Source organism: Podarcis raffonei, chromosome 3, assembly GCF_027172205.1.
Source record: "Podarcis raffonei isolate rPodRaf1 chromosome 3, rPodRaf1.pri, whole genome shotgun sequence".
Classification (NCBI taxonomy): Eukaryota; Metazoa; Chordata; class Lepidosauria; order Squamata; family Lacertidae; genus Podarcis; species Podarcis raffonei.
Genome location: NC_070604.1, coordinates 21,016,055 through 21,034,438, shown reverse-complemented (window position 1 = coordinate 21,034,438; position 18,384 = coordinate 21,016,055). Strand labels below are relative to the sequence as shown.

At 40.6% G+C, this 18,384-nt stretch overlaps 1 protein-coding gene across 19 annotated transcripts in view; it reads right to left on the bottom strand.

The window, feature by feature from the left end:
* MYT1L (myelin transcription factor 1 like) overlaps positions 1-18,384 on the bottom strand; it is a 284,247-nt gene that overhangs the window by 111,709 nt on the left and 154,154 nt on the right. For 18 of the 19 annotated variants that reach the window (XM_053380764.1, XM_053380763.1, XM_053380761.1 and 15 more), the window contains 3 exons: positions 3,508-3,562; positions 3,287-3,320; positions 2,922-2,984 (listed from right to left, as the gene is read on the bottom strand). The exons of the other annotated variant lie outside the window; for it this stretch is intronic. In XM_053380764.1, coding sequence (XP_053236739.1) covers positions 2,922-2,984; positions 3,287-3,320; positions 3,508-3,562 — 152 coding nt within the window. The remainder of the gene's footprint in view (positions 1-2,921; positions 2,985-3,286; positions 3,321-3,507; positions 3,563-18,384) is intronic. 19 annotated transcript variants of the gene reach the window in all.

The following is an 18,384-nucleotide window of genomic DNA, read 5'->3' as shown; positions in this document are numbered from 1 at the left end:
ACTAATTTCAACCATGGATCCTTAAACACATGAACATTTATACCCTCTAATTCCTCCCCTCCCCTGTATCATAAACATATATTAGTTAAAATATTTGAAAACTATATCTAAATTCAATTAAAGCATAAAACTGAACTTAATTTGTTAATTATGCAATTCTTAATACGAGCCTAATATTAATATAATTCAAATGCTGGATTGATCCTGGAGTTTGCTAGAGAGAAAGGAGTGCATTTTGCATTATGAAAAAATGAAGAAAAGGTGCAACTTGAAATCAAAACTCAAAAGAATCATATTTTCCTTTGGCAAGCTAATAAAGTCAGTTATTCAACTCTTTGAAATAACCCTGTAGATTAGACTGATATATATTTTAAAATGTGACATGTAAAACTATTGCTGATTCTTCTCTATCTGCATTCAGAAAAAAAGAATTCATCATGTTTTGGGTGTTTGTTTGATACAGATGCTAATATATAATTCTAATATATTAATGAGCTGTTCACTCCTTTCAAGTGCCTTCTCAATTTCTTTTCTCTACTTGGGACCTTCCTCTGTCTTGCAGCAAGCCGTGGCTTTATTTCTTCTCCTCTCATCACTTCCGGTCTGTTCTGCTCACCTTCCGGAAGGATGGCTGGGTTTTAAGAATGACAGTGCAGCCAACGTTTTCTCCCCATTTTGCACACACACTTACACACACACACACACACACACACACCTCTGCAAATTTGCCTCTGGAGACCACCTGGTAGTCTACAGATCACATTTTAAGAACAACACCTATGGAGATATCTTAAGTCTGAGCAGCAAAACTGTTATTTGCCCTTAAAAACCCATTGCCATTGGGAATCATCAATCAAATTCTAGGACCAATAAATAAGTCGTATGCTGCAGGCTTGAGCCCCACGCATTTATTCACCCACAATTTTTCCCAACACAAATCTGTGCCACATGGGGAATCAGATACAGTATACCAATGCCACTGCTCTTGCTGCTAAAAGTGTCCAAGCGTGGATTAGATAGATTCCTTGCACCACTGGCAAAGATTCCATTGGTCTGGTGGAATCTCTCATTAGTTCACGTTAAAAGCAAACCCTAGCACACATCAGGGCCCTAATTCTGAAACTGCTGTCTTAGGACTGGGATATTATACTGTGAAGAAAATAAATGGCTGATAAACTAAAGAACAAAACAACACTTTGGATACAATATTTAAGTCCGTCGTTATTATTATTTAGTTCAGGTATTTATATACCACCTAATAGAATTTCTAAGTAGTGAAATCCACAAAGCCTTATACTAGGCTGTGCACATCTGTCCAATTGTCCCCCATTATATTTGGGGGAATTGTGATGGCGGCTTCCAGTGGCCTGAGTTTGACACTCAGGAAAGAAAGCACCGAGGCCAAAGTGGACATCTTTGAAAACCAATCAACTAAGTACTTTTTCTTGTGACTTTAGGGTGGAACTACTATGGATGGGCAGTCCACAGTTTAGTGTTAAAACATCTGTAGAGGAAACTTCAATCCCCAACATCTTCAGGTACAGACTTCTGTTTGAAACCCTGGAACATAGCTGTCAACTTTTTCCTTTTTTAAAAGGGAAATTCCCTTATTCTGAATAGGATTCCTCGCAAGAAAAGGGAAAAGTTGACAGCTATGCCCTAGAAAGCCACTGCCAGTAGGCAGTGTTGAGTTCAATAGACCAATAGCCTGATTCAATATAAGGCAGCTTCCTATGAGTGGTATTCAACTAAATACATGTATGAACACAATAACTTCCACTTGCTCAACCCCTTTTCCCATTACACATGCCCCCTGCCACCCCCAAATCTGCTCTGGACAGTTGGAGAAATCCCCAGAACCTATTTAGGAGGCATATAGGGGAAGGAGACATGGCTGAAGTCCTACTGAGCAAGCAGAACTTTTTGGGCTTGTGCGAAGTGCTATTTAGCACCGTGCTGAATACAACTCACTGTTCCTATTTCCCTTTTCATATTAGTCTATGGCTTGGCTCAGATCTCCTCTGTGTTATGCTCTGCTGGATGTATGGAACGGATGAGCAGCAGATGTATATGAATCCCTTGAAACCACATGTCAACGAACTTGTACTTTAAACACAGAAACATAAAGACCAATCTGAAGTAAAGGCCATTGAATTAGGTCCAAACAATGGAAACGAAGGATTAACAACACTAAACTAACATGTTGTTACTGGAAATTTTATCATTCATCAAAGTCTACAAGGCCTAGCTACTGTATTAATGGCAATAATATAACCATCTGGATCTCAAAGACTCATTATCACTAATCTGTCCTAGAATTGTCCCTTTGAATCTATCCCCGTCATTGAACTCCCTGTGCTCAAAAATCTAAGTTCTTATTCCAGTTATGAACTATATTAAATTATGGAAATCACAATAGCCAGGGGTGAGGGTGGGGAGGTGGGGGTGGGGATAAATGTAAATAAGGTCTCATTTTAATTTGCCTCGCATGAACCACAAAACTGCATACGTTGCCTGACAAAATATAAGCAGAAAATGTGTATTCATGAAAAAGTGTCTTCACTAAAACAGCATTTACACATTCTGTATTTGGGGATTTACTTCTCTCCGTAACTAATATACCTAATGGGACGTAAGTTTGAATAGAAAGTGAGGAAGGAACACCTCAATATCTCAGTGCTTGTTTCCTTTTGTTAGATTTTCATTTTACAGCGCAGTTTTGCATACAGAAAAGTTAATGATTGGGTAAGCAAGACTGCAATTAGAAGCAAAGAATGGAACACAAATAATAATAAAAGAATTATTCTGTACACTATTAGACCCCCAGTGATTGTGCCTAGGTCATCAGCAGAAATCATGTCAGGTAACTTGCCTACTAAATCGCTTCATTATTTGCGTACACACACACACACACACATTACCTTCTGTGTCTTGCATATTTGCCACTAACATGACCACTGCCATCACAGCCAGGAGTAGGGCAGCTGTAAAAAGGAAGGAATTAATTATATAGGTGTTAGTGTGCTGCACAGAGATTATATTGAAAGCAGGTGGCAGGTATTACAGAGATGGAGGGCAACAAAGACAGAAAGAGAGAAATCAAATAACTGAAGGAAAAAGGGTGGGTGGGGATGCTTTTTATTAGCAAATCCCAGGGGAATTAATTTCATCAGTGCAGCAGGGCATGAGCAAACCACCAATGAACTTGAAAGTGCATTATAACCATTAAAAGGCATGAATTTTCTAAATTGCTAATGGGGATACATTTTACACTCGGCGCACTAACCTGAACAGCTCTTGTATGGCTGGTTCCACGGGAACTGCAGAGAGATGGAAAATATATAAAAATTTATCATCTATCACAAGTACCCCCTTCTCCTGCTGAAAATTGCCAAAAAAGGCTGTGTAAAAAAGCAAGGGTCAGAATGAATCATGCAAAGAGATTCTGGAGGATGAAGGTCACCCTGAGCAGGGGCCTTGAGTGATTTACTGAAGCAAGAGACGTACCTCGAACACCTTTGGACCGTGTGCGATGGCGCTTCTCGTCTGCATCCACCTCCATCTGGGAATAGATTAGCAGGCAGTCAATGCTCTTATCCTGCATGCACAGACTATCAATGCACAGGCTGATACAGTCTCTCTCTCACACACAATTTATTGACAATATTTTAATTCCATTTTATCCTGCAAGGGGAGAGCCTGCATTAAGAGGGTTCTTAAAAAAAAATGCTCCCTACATTTGTTTAGAAACAAAAAAATACCCACATGGCTTTTTCTTTTTATTCTAATCACCTGGCTTATGTGCTCTCTTCCTCTTAACCAGTTTCATGACTTAAAATACCTGTATAGTAGGTTTCCTTCCCTAACCCCCCCCCCCAGTTTCTTTATAAAAGGTCTTTCTTTAAAGGAAACCAAACAGGGGAGGCCATAACAGATTTCTCTGCAGTTTGAAACTGAGGTTAGGTGCTCTAGCATATTGGGAGGCTTTTAAGAGAGAATTTTAGGCAAAAGAAGAAAGGAAAACAGAGTCAGAAGCACAAAAGAGATATTAAGGCTTGGCATGTCTGCCTGGTCTTGAAACTGCTTTTTCTGCTTGTGTTTGCTGTTGCCTCACTTTAGATAACTTGGTCAAGCCACGTGTTATGGATTAATATTATAAACAATGACTTCTAGTTTCATCAGCACAGGTCCTCTAAATGAATCATGCTCCTTAATCAGAGATCCAAAGGTGTGCTCATATATGCTCCCTGGAAACATATATTGTATTCATGAGGTTCCCTTTAATGCCGATGGAAGGACTAGCTCTACATGCATAATAAAGGGGGGTGGATGTTCCATGCATACTTGTATCAAATGAAATGAATGCAGAAGACATTTGTGGGGGCAGCCAGCTCTGGTGAGGCACAGAAGCTCCCATACCCAGAAAAGACCGCTAGATGGACGTGACGGGATGGCAAAGAACCAAAGTCATGTCCAGTCATGGCAATGTGAGGATTTCCAGTCTAACAGCCAACAGTGGTACCTCTGGTTACGCACTTAATTCGTTCCAGAGGTCCGTTCTTAACCTGAAACTGCTCTTAACCAGAAGCACCACTTTAGCTAATGGGGCCTCCCGCTGCCGCCACACCACTGCTGCGCGATTTCTGTTCTCATCCTGAAGCAAAGTTCTTAACCCGAGGTACTATTTCTCGATTAGCAGAGTCTGTAACCTGAAGCGTATGTAACCTGAGGTACCACAGTAGTTGAGATGCCAGCAATCAGCAATCATGTGGTTGGTATTTTAAAAGTAAATTGCAGGTGTGAGGACCTACATTCAGAATGGGACCAAAGAAGAGAGTTAGGGAGTTCGTATTTATTTTGGGGGAGGGAGATTTTTAACCCTTCCTCGCTACATTACCAACCAGAATTTCCTTCGAAAGGAGCTTTGCAGGTAGGGGAGGGATGATCAAGGCCGCAGCGGGGGGTGGGGGGTGTTTCAATGGATTAAAGCCTTCTATCCCCACATTAGGTTCCTGATCTGGATTAGGATCATGCTTGCAATTTACTTTTTTAAAAAGTCGATCAAGCAATTGTTAATTGTGTGATTAGCATCTCATCTATAGTTTGACCCTCAAACCACCCCCAATAGGCTGTCATTTGAAATCTGGCAAAGGTCTCACCATATTTTGTATAAGATGCTTCTACTGATACAATCCAGTGCATGGAACAAAACAGAAAAATGTTGATATGAACAGTTTATGAAAACACCACGGTGCTTTGAACCTAAGTCCTTCATGAAATAACTAAGAAATGGCCAGCATTCTCTAAAAAAAGAAAGAAAAAAGAAATTTTCAAGAAAAAACTGTGTTGTAATTGAAAAAGACAAATCTCAGTACCAGAGCCCAGTGGGAAGTTACCCTTCATCTCCAAGCGCTGCTGGATGCCCCTCTCACATGTCTTCCTCAAAGAAAGTAGTGAGAAGCTGTCACACTGAATAAATACCTGCTGATCACTGCCAGCTCTCATGCACTGGAATTCATTTTAAAACAATGCATTTTTCAGAATAGCACATGTTTTTGGATTTAGAACAGAGGTGGGAAACCTGTGGCCCTCCGAATGATGCTGGTTGCAACTCTCAGCATCCCTGAGTATTGGTCATGTTGGCTGTCTTTTGGTCGCTGCTATTGGAGAGACGTGTTTGGCGTAGCAGCAATTCCCCAGCCGCTACAGACCGTGCCTGGAAACGTCTGAATCGTTCCATTTCACAGAAAGTGGTTGGATTGGATGGCTGGCCCTATTTTGTGACGATGGCACACACCTTTCCGATTGGGGGAATGATATATGGCTGGCCGATATCGCAGATGGCTTGAGGCATTGGTTACAGATGTGAGGGTGTTTGGCGGCGAGCCTTTGGGCTCTTGTGGCGGTTAGGCATTGTTTGAGCTTGTGGGGGGGAGGGGAGGTGTGGCCATCACCTGCCCCTCCATGCTTAAGGGTATTCCGTTAAAGGAATCCGGGGATGTTGATCTTGTCCGAAGCCCGGTCAGGGGCTAGGGCTTTGACACGACCCTGACAGGAACACCAGGGGGAGCTTGAGTTGGTTTGCATCGACAGGGCTCCCCCTACCGGTGTTTACCCTTACCGGACTTCCTGCGCAGCGGGCAGGAGTCAGATATAGTCAGGTCCAAACAGTGCCTAAGCCAATACCGCTCACATTCTGTAATTCAATAAAGTTGTGGCCAAATTTGCCCAATAACATAAACCTAATATCTGTGTCCTTGTGTGAGTTATTATCCAATGAGGGGGTGGCTGCGGAGTCTGGACATGCAAATGAGAATCACAGACCAACAACATCTGGAAGGCTTTCCCAGCACAGAGTTTTGTCTATTCTGTTTATAAATTTCATTCAGCAGAATATCATTACTGTTTTTTTAAGACAGGAAAATATTACTGTTGTGCTATTAGGAATAAAACTATAAAGCAGGTGAGAGATTATCACGCACAGCTGATCATCCTATTAAAAGAAACCATAGATGTCTCACCAGAACATCTAAAAGTAATGTTAGTTATGGACCTTCTATGATCATTATGGCTAAAGTTTGGTTAGCTTGCCATTGTAACCTCATGTTCTCAGAAATCAGCTACCAGAGTGGATAAAGAGAAAAGGAAGGCTGTGTATACAGTCCCATTTACTCTGCATTCAGTGCCTTCTCACCCCTGGTTTGGGAAGCAGTGTACACAGGATATTAGCAACAATCCATGTCTATCCTTTTATTTCTTGTGATGCATTTTGCCCCAACTAGTTTCAATCTGAATTGAGAAAAAGAATGACCTAGCTGCATTTTAAACTGATAGTGTACACAGCCGAACTCCAAAAAAGAACCTGAAATGAAGCAGAGAAAATTCCTTGCAGGCTTTATCAGTCATGTCATGTCAGAATAGCCTTATTTCTTTTTCTGATAGAATTACAAGTTTAGTGGATCAGGGGAATGCCATGGATGTAACATATCTTGATTTCAGTAAGGCATTCAGTGAAGTCTTCTATTATATTCTTGTGGAGAAGTTGCTAAAATGTGGGCTAGACAATGTTACTGGTAAGTAGATTTGTAGCTGGTTGCCCGACCAAACTCAGAGATTGCTCACCAACAGTTGTTCGTCATGTTTGGAAAAAGTGACCTTGGGGTGCCACAGGGTTCTGTCCTGGGCATAGTGTTGTTCAGCATCTTTTTAAATGACTTAGATGAAGGAATGGAGGGAGTGCTCATCAAATTTTCAAATTACAAGGAACTCAGAAAGAATATATCTGTGATTTCTGCATTGCAGGGGTTGGACTAAATGACCTTTGGGGTGCCTTCCAACTCAACAGTTCTGTGATTTTCTCACAGGTTAAAAAATGCTAAAGAAATTTGTGTTATCCTTTTCTGCAAATCAACTATAGTTTTAGGTTATCCTATAGGTTTTCTTTACACTTATTAGATGTGTTGCTTTTATCCGTTCCCTTTAAATACAAACCAGGGCCTAATGGAACAAAATTTGTAAACAAAACAAAACAAAACAAAATTGTTTACTATGTTATGAACCTGCTTCTGTTTCAGTACTTTGTGATCTTTGTTTTGGATTCAGTTTGTGTTAAGCCTTTTTCTTTTTCCTCTGTCTTTATTGTGAAGGGAACTGTTAGGGATAGAATCTTAAAAATATTTTGTGATAATGTTCTGGCCCCCCCCCCCCGTCCCAAACCAAGCTAGGAAATGTATTTCTACAGCTGAAAAGGTGATCATGCATATGTTTTGCTGTTTACAAGTAGGTTCCCTCCTGGAAGTCAGAGCAGAATATTCTGTACAATGATAAAATGAGACTCCTAATTTCTCTGTTTTACTAATGAGTAGTTTTCAGCTGACACATTAGAAGCTATAGAGGCTGCAAGGGGCAATTGTATAATACACTGTACTCATCTGAAAATGCCTTTACTAAAATCAATAAAATGAGAGATTTTCCGGCATTTTAAATGTGCCTGCTCATTCTACCAAGGGCTTGAAGCAGAGTCAAGAAGCCAGTCCAGCTTTTGCAGGAAACATTCTTAACCCGTGGTCTATTCATAACCTAATTAGGTTCATCTGCCAACCTGGCTGTTTTGATTTGCAAATGTATAGGAATGAAGCAGCTCAGACAGCTCATCACCAAAACTGCACTGACATTGGGCAAAGCTGATACTCTGCTCAACAGATCCTTTGTGAAATGTAAGTTGCTGTTTCATGACAAAGCCACTCAGAGCAATTAAAAAAACATACATTTCTCGATAACAGAACTCTAATAGCATTCATGCCTAAGAAGTCCTTTTGTGTTCAATGGGGCTTGCTCCTGGGTAAGTAGGTATCAGATTGCTGCCTAAATTAGGTCTTATTAATGCTACAGAGATGCCTTCCTTATGCTGTGGGCAGTTCTTGAGAAATATTTTGATTACTGCTACTGTAATTTTATCAGTACTACTTGTAACTGGTGTTTATTTCAATTACGGACAAGCTAGAATTGACACCAAACACATCTGTATTCCATGGTTGGGATTCTCTTAGAATATGTAAGTGAAAATTAGTGGCTATGTTTAAAACGAGTACTTGATACCATAATTGGCTAATGTAGTGTTCTTCGGCCATTGTCAAATAAATAAAACTGAAGCCAACAACCGCCAGATGCAGTTGCAATTTCCCTCTCCACCAAACAAGCGTGTCACAGCTCAGGGATAAAAAGCTTGCCTTTTTCCACTACCCAATTTTCGAGAAGAGGAACATAACAGGTGACATGATAGAAGTTTATAAAATTATACACAATGTAGAAAAAGTGGTTAGAGAAAAACGTTTCTCTTCCTCTCACATAATAGTACAAATCATGGGCATCCAATGAATGCTGGAAGATTTAGGACAGACAAAGAAAGTGCTTCTGCACTTGTTAATTGGACAATGGAACTCACTGCCACAGGAGGCAGTGACGGCCACCAACTTGGATGGCTTTGAAAGAGGAGTGGACAGAGTCATGGATGGCTATGTTGTACCTCTACTGCTGGGAATCACAGGTGGGCAGAGTGCTATTGCACTCATGACCTACTTGCACGCTTTCCACAGGTATCTGTGAGAAAAAGATGATGGCCTTGATGGGCCAATGGCCTGATGTTCATATATTTATATTACATTATGTATAATCTGAATAGTCTCACTAATGCCATCTCATTCTGGTAAACTCTCAAGAGCGGAGCCAAAACTATCAGTCGCTTTGGCTTGAAAAAGCCTAAACTCAATTTTTGGAAGTCAGCAAAGCTCATCTGTTTAATGGATATTCTGTGTCTGTCGTGCACAGTGAGAGAGGCCTGTCACTATTTCCCCCCTCACCGAGCCCTTTCGTAAAGTGTTTGCATATGTCTGTTTCCCTGCTTCTAGGTTCTCTCTATGTAAGTGCCAGGACATTTGTTTCTCTGCTGAACCAAGTTGACCAATCTAGTTTCCTTCATAAGGACGAAGAACGGGATCCTCTAATTAGCACAGGCTTCCCTAACTGGCTTCCACAAGCCCCTACTTCTTGCCACTGCATATAATATTGATGGGATATGTCACCGGAGAAGTGAACTCCCTGTGTCAATCCTGTATTTTAGATTTTCAACAAGAGGCAGTCATGAGTTCAGCTATCCATCTCTCGTGTTCATCCTACCAGATGCTTCTGTGAAGCACACATGGCCTGGCTGGAGCTGTTCCATGTCCTGGGTGGCCTAGCAAACATGATTGATAACACTGTGGACACTTTGAAATGGCCTGAAAAAACAATGCCAGAAACTATGGAATTAGCACTATGAGTGCCTTGTTCCTTATACTATGATAGGACAAAAGTTTTCTTTTTAGAAAGCTTTAGAAAGTGTGTGTGTGTGTAGCAGTTATAATACCCTAATTAACAAAACTATTTTTATCTGTATTTAAACCCTTTGCGTTCACCTATGCTTAAACAATTGGCTGTTCTACAGTTTACAGATAAACAAATATTTTGGTTTCATATGAGAAATTGCCTATAGGGCTGGAGAAATGTTTATTTGTGCTGATCGTCAACAAGAAGTATCACTGAGTTTGTTTTTTTGTCATTGCCTTAAAAGAGTTTGGGGGAAAAAGTATTAGTGTCCAAATCAACATTTTATTCCAGGGGCCTCAGTGATTATCTAGGCATTTCTGCATTTCTAAAGTTCTAAAAGGCATGATGGCCCCATAATAAAATTAATAATGTATTTATTCCAGATAGCTAAAAAGCGTCACATTGTCTGAACTATATCTCGCTTAAGAATTCATCACAGATTACTTATTGATTTATTGCCTCCCATACATGCATCTCAAGGTGATGTACAAGTTGGCAGCATATTGGCCTGTACTTCTCCAGCACCGGTGCCTGGAAGCCTCATGACCCATACCCGCTTCTTGTTGGAATTTTACCCACCTAAAATGCATGGCACAGATATTTAATTAATAATTACGATATTTAATTAATACATCAGAGCCATTGTCTTTGTGACTGGTTTTGTATATTGTATTATTGTTATTTGCCCCACTGTAAACTGCCCTTTGACCTTAGGGAGAAGGGAGAGTAATAAATAATAGCAGCAGCAACCTTACAGTAGTGTACAGTGGCTGCTAGAAAATATTCAGCCTGAAGAGCGCTCCTGCCTTAGCTGTGCATCCTTCGGGGGTTGTGCGGCTATTTTCTTTGCATGCTGAGCTCTGTGCACATTGGCCTACGATGAGCAACTGAGATGCTTTGCTAAAAGCTAATCTGTGCAGACTGCACCTGTGGCAGTCACACCTGGAATTCAATTCATGCTGTTTTCCAGCAGGAGCTGTACACCGAGGGGGGTCATATAGGCCCTTACCCTGAGAATATTTGCACATGGATTGCACAACTTGCAGGGATTGTGATACAGTGAGACAAACGTCTGAAATATCGTTTCTTCAGTGACTAAATTAGTAACCATTAATGAGCATGGTTTTAACTATGGAAAGGCAGCATACAAATCAAATGATGCATGTATGTGTATATGAAGACAAACTACCTTTCCATTTTTGTTTCCCCTCAAAAAAAGTATAAGATATCCCCCCTTTATTCATATAAAATATCTAATTTCTATAACGTGCTATACTGTTTACTTCAATAATTAATATCCTACACCAGCAAGTTCCACAGATTAATTATACATTTAATAAAATGTATTAGAAAATCCAGAGCTTTTACATTTTTTATGAATATCTTAAGGGGTGATAGCTAACATTGTGATGGTATCATGTATATTTGATGATATATACTTCTTATGGCACCCACGAGAACTTCCAAAACTTTTTGGACCAATGGGTGGCTGCTTTCTCTCACACAATTTCCCTTTTGCCATTACCAGTTTTATGCTGCCAGTATCCATATTTCAGCTCGCCAGGAATCCCAAATGGCAGTGACAGCCCATTGCTCTGTGTTTTGCAATTGGAACCATATAAAAATTTACAGGGCAACAATTAGAGTAATGGGTTATAGCTGCCATCTTGAATCTCCTGTGAATGCTGACAAAGGGACAGACTCTCTCGTGATACCTTTAGGGAAGCACTGACAAGAAGTGAAACATACTTCTCAGAGAGCTCCTGTTGCAGAAATATAGGAGAGGGCTGTGAAAAGGGTTGACCTGTTATAAGACTATTTGCACTAACCATTACACAACTAAACATACAACAGACACACAGCCTGGGAAACAAATTTTGCATGGGTAGCTGTGTACCTTTATCATAGCTAAAACACCAGAGAATCCTGAAATACCTTAAAGACTACCAATTATACCATGCTATATGCTTTCACATACCACAACTGTGCTTGCCAGACGCAGGAAGAATTACCTTCAATTGGCAAATAGCTTTGGAAACAATACACTAAGTAGAGCAAGTACTCAGTGTGGTCCCCCTCCAGATGTTGCTGAGCTCTCATCTTTCTTGGTTGCGATTGATGGGATTTGAAGGAGATTGTGGGTACTACAGCTTTAAAACCTGGACTTCAAAATCACTTTTTAGCTACCATCAACTCGAATGACCAACATCATCTTCCCATAGCAGGACTTCCATGCTGTTATTCCATGCCAAATTTCTAAGGGGTTGCTTGGTATGGGGAAGGCTTTGACCATATTCTGTCACAGATCAATGTTAGTAATTTGCACCATAGCTGAGCCATAATGAGACGGTAAGTGCACAACAAGACAGCTAAGCCTCACATTACAGCAACTTGCAGTCGCTAATCAACTTTAGCTTAGTGATCTGCATCAAAAATCCTTTCGTACTGCTGCAAATAAGGCACAGATGAATTTGCAAAACAGGGGCCCATGCCAGCAAAGAAGGAGAAGGAAAGCAGATTGTTGGAATGTTCCGTAACACAAACACCCGCAAATGCTGGGTCTTGATTCTATAGTGGCATATATTTTTGCTTCCAGTAATTTGAAGGAGGAGATAACTTGACTTCAACTTTCTGCAACCCAAAAGAATGAACAAAACAACTTGGCAGAGATGACGAGCAGAATCCGAGACCAGGGAAGAGAAGCGGCGGAAGAAGAATGGAAAAAGTTCAAGGACTATTTAAAGAAATATTATAAAATTGGAGACAGTTAGAATGATGTTGGATTAAAACAAGTGGTTACTATCAGTAATGGTTATGACAAAGAGAATAAGGGTGATTAGCATAAATTTATAATAAAATAAGGCAAGATTTCGCTGAATAACTGTAAGATTTTGGAATACAGAAACGGGAAGTAAGAGGAGGTCGAGGAAGTAAGGTTTAGAAATTGGGTTATGAAATGGTACTTGTTTTATGTTTTATTATTGTTGAATGTTTGTTCATGTATGTTTTGTTTCTGTTATATAAAAAATTGTTCAATAAAAATATTATAAAAAAAAAAAAAAAGAATGAACAAAACAACGGTGAAGAGTTTATGGGTAACAAAAGGGCACAGGCAACCATAAGCTGGTAGAATAGTGGACTGTTCCAAGATCCCGCTTATATTCAAAAGCTCATCAAAATATTTTTCCTTGCCCCTAAAGCTTAAATGGTGTCCCTACTGGTAGGTAGGTTACAACAGGATGCTCAAAATCCTTTCACTATGTGTCTAGACGCTATACAACACCATCTGCAGTCACCAAGTGAGGGTTCGGAGCAGCTACCAATGCAGAACACATAGGGAATGCAAGGAAATTAGGTCTTACTGCTTCCGTCCAATTTGACAGCAATGTAAAAAACAAAACAAAAAACAACAACAACGTATTTTTCGCTCTATAAGACGCACCAGACCACAAGATGCACCTAGTTTTTGGAGGAGGAAAACAAGAAAAAAAATATTCTGAATCTCAGAAGCCAGAACAGCAAGAGGGATCGCTGTGCAGTGAAAGCAGCAATCCCTCTTGCTGTTCTGGCTTCTGGGATAGCTGCGCAGCCTGCATTTGCCCCATAAGACGCACACACATTTCCCCTTACTTTCTAGGAGGGAAAAAGTGAGTCTTATAGAGCAAAAAATATGGTATTTAAAAAGTGCATGCATTTTAGGGTAGTATGTTTATTGATACTAAATATTTAATTTTCTAATTTTGAGCTTGAATCACATCAATTTGCAAATCCTACTAGCGACTACAGACGAACAAAACAGTGGCTGAAAAGCGTGCCACAATAAATCAAGCAACACTGCAGTAGTGAAAAAGCCAAAAGAGCTGTTTCAAAATCAGAGCTGTAAGGATGTGATAGAAGAATGAAGATTCTTAACTGGATCTGGGCACTGAATGTCAATCCTATTGGAATCCATAAAAAAAAACAACCTCAGTCTCCCTCCACACGAGAGGACCTCACCCCTGCAACAATTAATTCTCAGTTAACACCCTCTCATTGACACATCATTTTGAACCAATGAGTGGTCTGAGATGAGGAAGGAAACAATTTCCTAACCTTTACTCATTTGTTACTGCTATGGACTCAAGAAATGGTAAATACTTCCTCCCTTGTGTATACGATCTTTCTCACTACTCTATCCCTAATCCCCATCTCCTTGGCAAGCAACATAAAAAGAACACAATTTTGGAACAGTGTTTTGTCTCTGTCTTTGACAGACCAGACAAATTCAGGATTATATCCAATGGTGTGATGCAGCTGATGGCCAGACTTCCATCAGCAGAATGGAGAGAGAAGCAATTTTAAATGATTCCCCCCCTGCAGCCCATCACAATTCTAAATATGCTCAAGTGGGGGGGGGGTTCTGATGGGGGATCTTGCCAAAAATTGCTTTGCTTCCTGTTCTGCTGATGGAAGCCTTATCATCAGCAGAGTGCCGCTGCTGGGTCTAACCCTCTTCCACCAATTGAATTTAGGCTTAATCTGTAAAGGATGTACTATCATAATGTATTTAATGTGATCGACCATTCTCCCTCAGTTTTACTCCTGGATCTTTCATAAACAACTCAAATTAGACACCTGTAGGCTTTGCTAAGGGATCTCACTCATGCAGCTGCTCAGCCTTAACACTACTCAGTTGCTAGAAGCACATCTCACTCAGGTCTCTTTCCCCTTTAAGTACTGCTTCTGGCAACTTCTCACCATACAGAGAAATAGAAGGTGCATGGGAGGCTTAATGAAGTTGTAGTGACGTCTGCGGGTTTGTGAATGACAATCTGGATTCCACCACTACGTGAGGTGCCCCACGTGGCTAACCAGAGGAAGTGTTCAGTTATGGAATGCCCTGCCCATAAAGGATCACCTTGTAGCACCTTCTTTGTGGTCTTTTTGTTATCAGATGAAGACCTTTTTATTCTCCCCAACTTCTACATTGTGAACTTTTGAATCTGTTGAATTTCAAGCGTCTTATGAATATTTTTACAGAAGCAGTGCATTTTTTTCTACACTGTTTCCTGCTCATGTGCTACAATTTCGTGTGTTTCACGATTGTTATTGTTTTTAATGTTCTGTTGCTGTAAGCCATCAGAGAACACTGTTACTGGGTAGAATATAAATGCTGTAAACAAAACAACAACAACCCATGCGACGATTTCTAGTGATGTGGCTGAAGATTTTACATCTTTTGCTTTTGGAATACAGATGTGAGCATCATTTCCCAAAAAAGTTCATTTGTAGCTTACAATGTAAAATGAGATTCTGCACACATGCACAATTCGAAGGTGGGGGGAACCTGATTATTATTTCAAGTAGTCTCCAAAGACGCTTGTAATTGCTGACTCACTCCTGAATTGAGCGGAGGGGGTGTTCCCAACATTATGAATATAATTCCCAAAGTTCAACAAAACAGCCACATAATATGCTTGAAATGCAATTACAGTATGGAGTAGAAAATGCAAGGAAGGGGGAAGAGAAAGAAATCTGGTAAGTAATTTTAAAAAATGCAATTTTCAAGTTTAAGCTGGTATGCTATGCTTGAAAAGGCTGATAAGCATAGGCTACAAGTTGTTGTACATCTGCAGAACAGTTTTAAACGCATAAGCATTCGTAACTGACAAGCAATACTAAGTTCTGAGAAAATGGCTGCAAATTAAGTTTCAGTAACATAGAATAAAAAGAAAGCACAGAGACAAAATGTATGGGGGGGAATAGTAAAGCATATATTCATTCTCTCTCTCATGCTATAATTACAAAATTAAGAAGAGCTCGGCTAGATCAGGCCAAGGCCCCTCTAGTCCTGCATTCTGTCCTTGGTAGTCAACTAGATGCCAGTGGAAAATCCCCAAGAAGGAGTAGAGTCGTACCTTAGATCCTGGATGCATTGGTACTCAGACTTTTCGGCTCCCAAACACCACAAACGCAGAAGTGAATGTTCCGGTTTGCGAACATTCTTTGGAACCCAAACATCTGATGGGGTTTATGCAGTTTCCGATTGGCTGCAGGCACTTCCTGCAGCCAATAAGAAGCTGCCTACACTTTGGTTTCTGAACGTTTTGGAAGTCGAACGGGCTTCCAGAATGGATTCCGTTTGACTTCCAAGGTACGGCTGTATAGCGAAACAGCACTTTCCTCATGTTATTTATTTTCATACAAGCATTTCTGTACTGCCCTATCATAAAATATCTGGGTGGTGCACAACAATAAAACATGAAACTCCATTTAAACAATGCGGACAATCATTTGGCTAATAAAAATAATTAAAGAGCTGCAAAAGCCTGTCAACATAACAAAGTCTTCAAGAGATGCCTGAAAGTCAGAAGCAAGGGTTCCAGCTGAAGCTTTCATCCACAGCATGGGACCAGCAACACATCTATAGCTAATAGCGCTCTTGTGGATGATCACAGGGATTGAGATGGGATATAAGGGCTCAGGCAGTTCTTAAGGTATCCTGGAAATAAAGTATGCAGAGAAAGGGGAAAGGAAGCCTCAGCTTATACTTATTTCAACTCTTCTCTATATTAGGTCTAAATATCTAACTAGCTAATGTTGAGGTTATAGTTCAATATTCTTAGCACACCCTTGTTATTTTCTTCGCATTGTGCTTTTAAGTGATTTCTAGTTCCAGAGAATAAAATTACTGACTTCTGGAAGAGCCAAAGGGCACTGTCCGAATTATGCTTTATAAATTATTTTACATAATCCTCCTTTCTTTCCTGTTCCAAAGACTTCAGCCACCTGAAACAATAGCTAACTATGTTTGAATAGTACACTGAAGCTTGTCAAGATATAAGGTTCAAGGAGGAGAAGCTGGGGAAATCATATCTTTTTCACTGTGGCATACCATATACACAATTATTCTGCATCTCAGCCTTTCAATTATTTCATTTCCCCTCCTTTCCATATTGCCACCTCACCCTCATTTCCCCCCCTGCAAGAATATACTGCCACATTCCTTTTTCTGTTTGTGAAGTAGGGATGAATCTCCAGCAGAAAGGCTCCATGCTCCATGAAGGATAGCTCAGAAATTATCTCAGGTTAGAACTATAGATGCTAAACCTTTGCATACTAAAACTCAACATGTAGTTGAGTTAAGGCCAACAGGAACATAATCCTTGACAATACCACAAGTCTGCTTAGCATCCAAAGTTTTCAAACTTTCTCTCACCCGCAGTTAGTACAAAAATGAGGACAGTTAACACGCAGGGACAATTTGTACATTCGGCTAAATGGCATTGCCCTGAGTGTTAATATGGCTCCACAACATGCCAGTACACTCAAATTAGCCTCGTAACAAGATTTCCTTAACAACCCAACCCAAATCTAGCTTGTGTACCCTTTTCAGCAACCCAGTGCCCATGAGGGGAAGTGAGGCAGTTGCCTCAGATGGCAGATTTGGCAGAGGAAGTATGCAGGTGTGGCAGCAGCTGGGTTTTTTTTTTGCATTTTGTGTGTTGCCTGAAGTGGCAAAACATCCTGGGCTGGCCCTGAGCATGCCCAAAGTGCACCGTGGTCTCCTTCCATACCTGATATACATGAGTATTACCAACATCAACTAGATGTATGTTCAAAGAAGCCTTACAAACATTTCACCCAGGCCTTCAATGGCCTTCATCACGCCATGAAGCAGCCTTAATCCACATAATAAATTCGCTTTCAGGAGCACTATGGTGCAAGTTTGTGAAGGCCACATTAAGGCTACTGAGAACAGCTCAGCCTGAGCCTCTTAATCTCAGGGTTGTGGTTAGTTAAACTGACAATGCAACTAGAGCTGCTGAACTTCCAGGTGCTTAAAAGACAATGCCGAGCAATCAAGCCTGCCCAGCAGTTGAAAAAACCTGTCTGGTAACTGTGATGACTCAGGCAAAGGGAAATCCAAAGACACCTTTTTTCTTTCTTTTTATCTTTTTTTTCTTAAGGTTAATGTGATGTATCTCTTTCCTGAAAGGGTGGGGGGTGGAGGGAGGGAGGAGGGGTGGAGGGAGGAGAAGGAAAGCGTGGGGGGGAGTTTGGAGGGAGGAGGGGGTGGAGGGAGTAAAATGACGATGCGGGGCAAGGAAAAAGTTTGAAATATAAACCGTGAGTTAACCTGGACTTTTTAGTAAGGTACTATAAGCCGAAACCTTTTTTGTTGTTGTTGTTTAAAAGCAGTTCTTGTGGTGTTTAGTGTCACTGGCTTTTGCCGTAATAAAACTTGAAACTTTAAAAGCAGTTTTCTTTAGGGAGCCTGTACTGGCAAATGCAGCCAATGACAAGAACCAGGCAAAGGCACACCTTCAAAGGTTCTAAACGTATAAACATGCAGTGCTGAGGAATGGTTCTCTGATCATAAACCCTGAATTGTCCACCCCAAGCCCTGCCTTATTTCTTCCCCCAAACATCAAGCGGAGGGGGGGGTGTGGCTTAGAGAAACCCAGAGGGGTGTAGTTTAAGTGCACAATGTATTCCAAGCCCCAGCAGCCTTTAAATTTTACAGTGGGCTCCCGATTT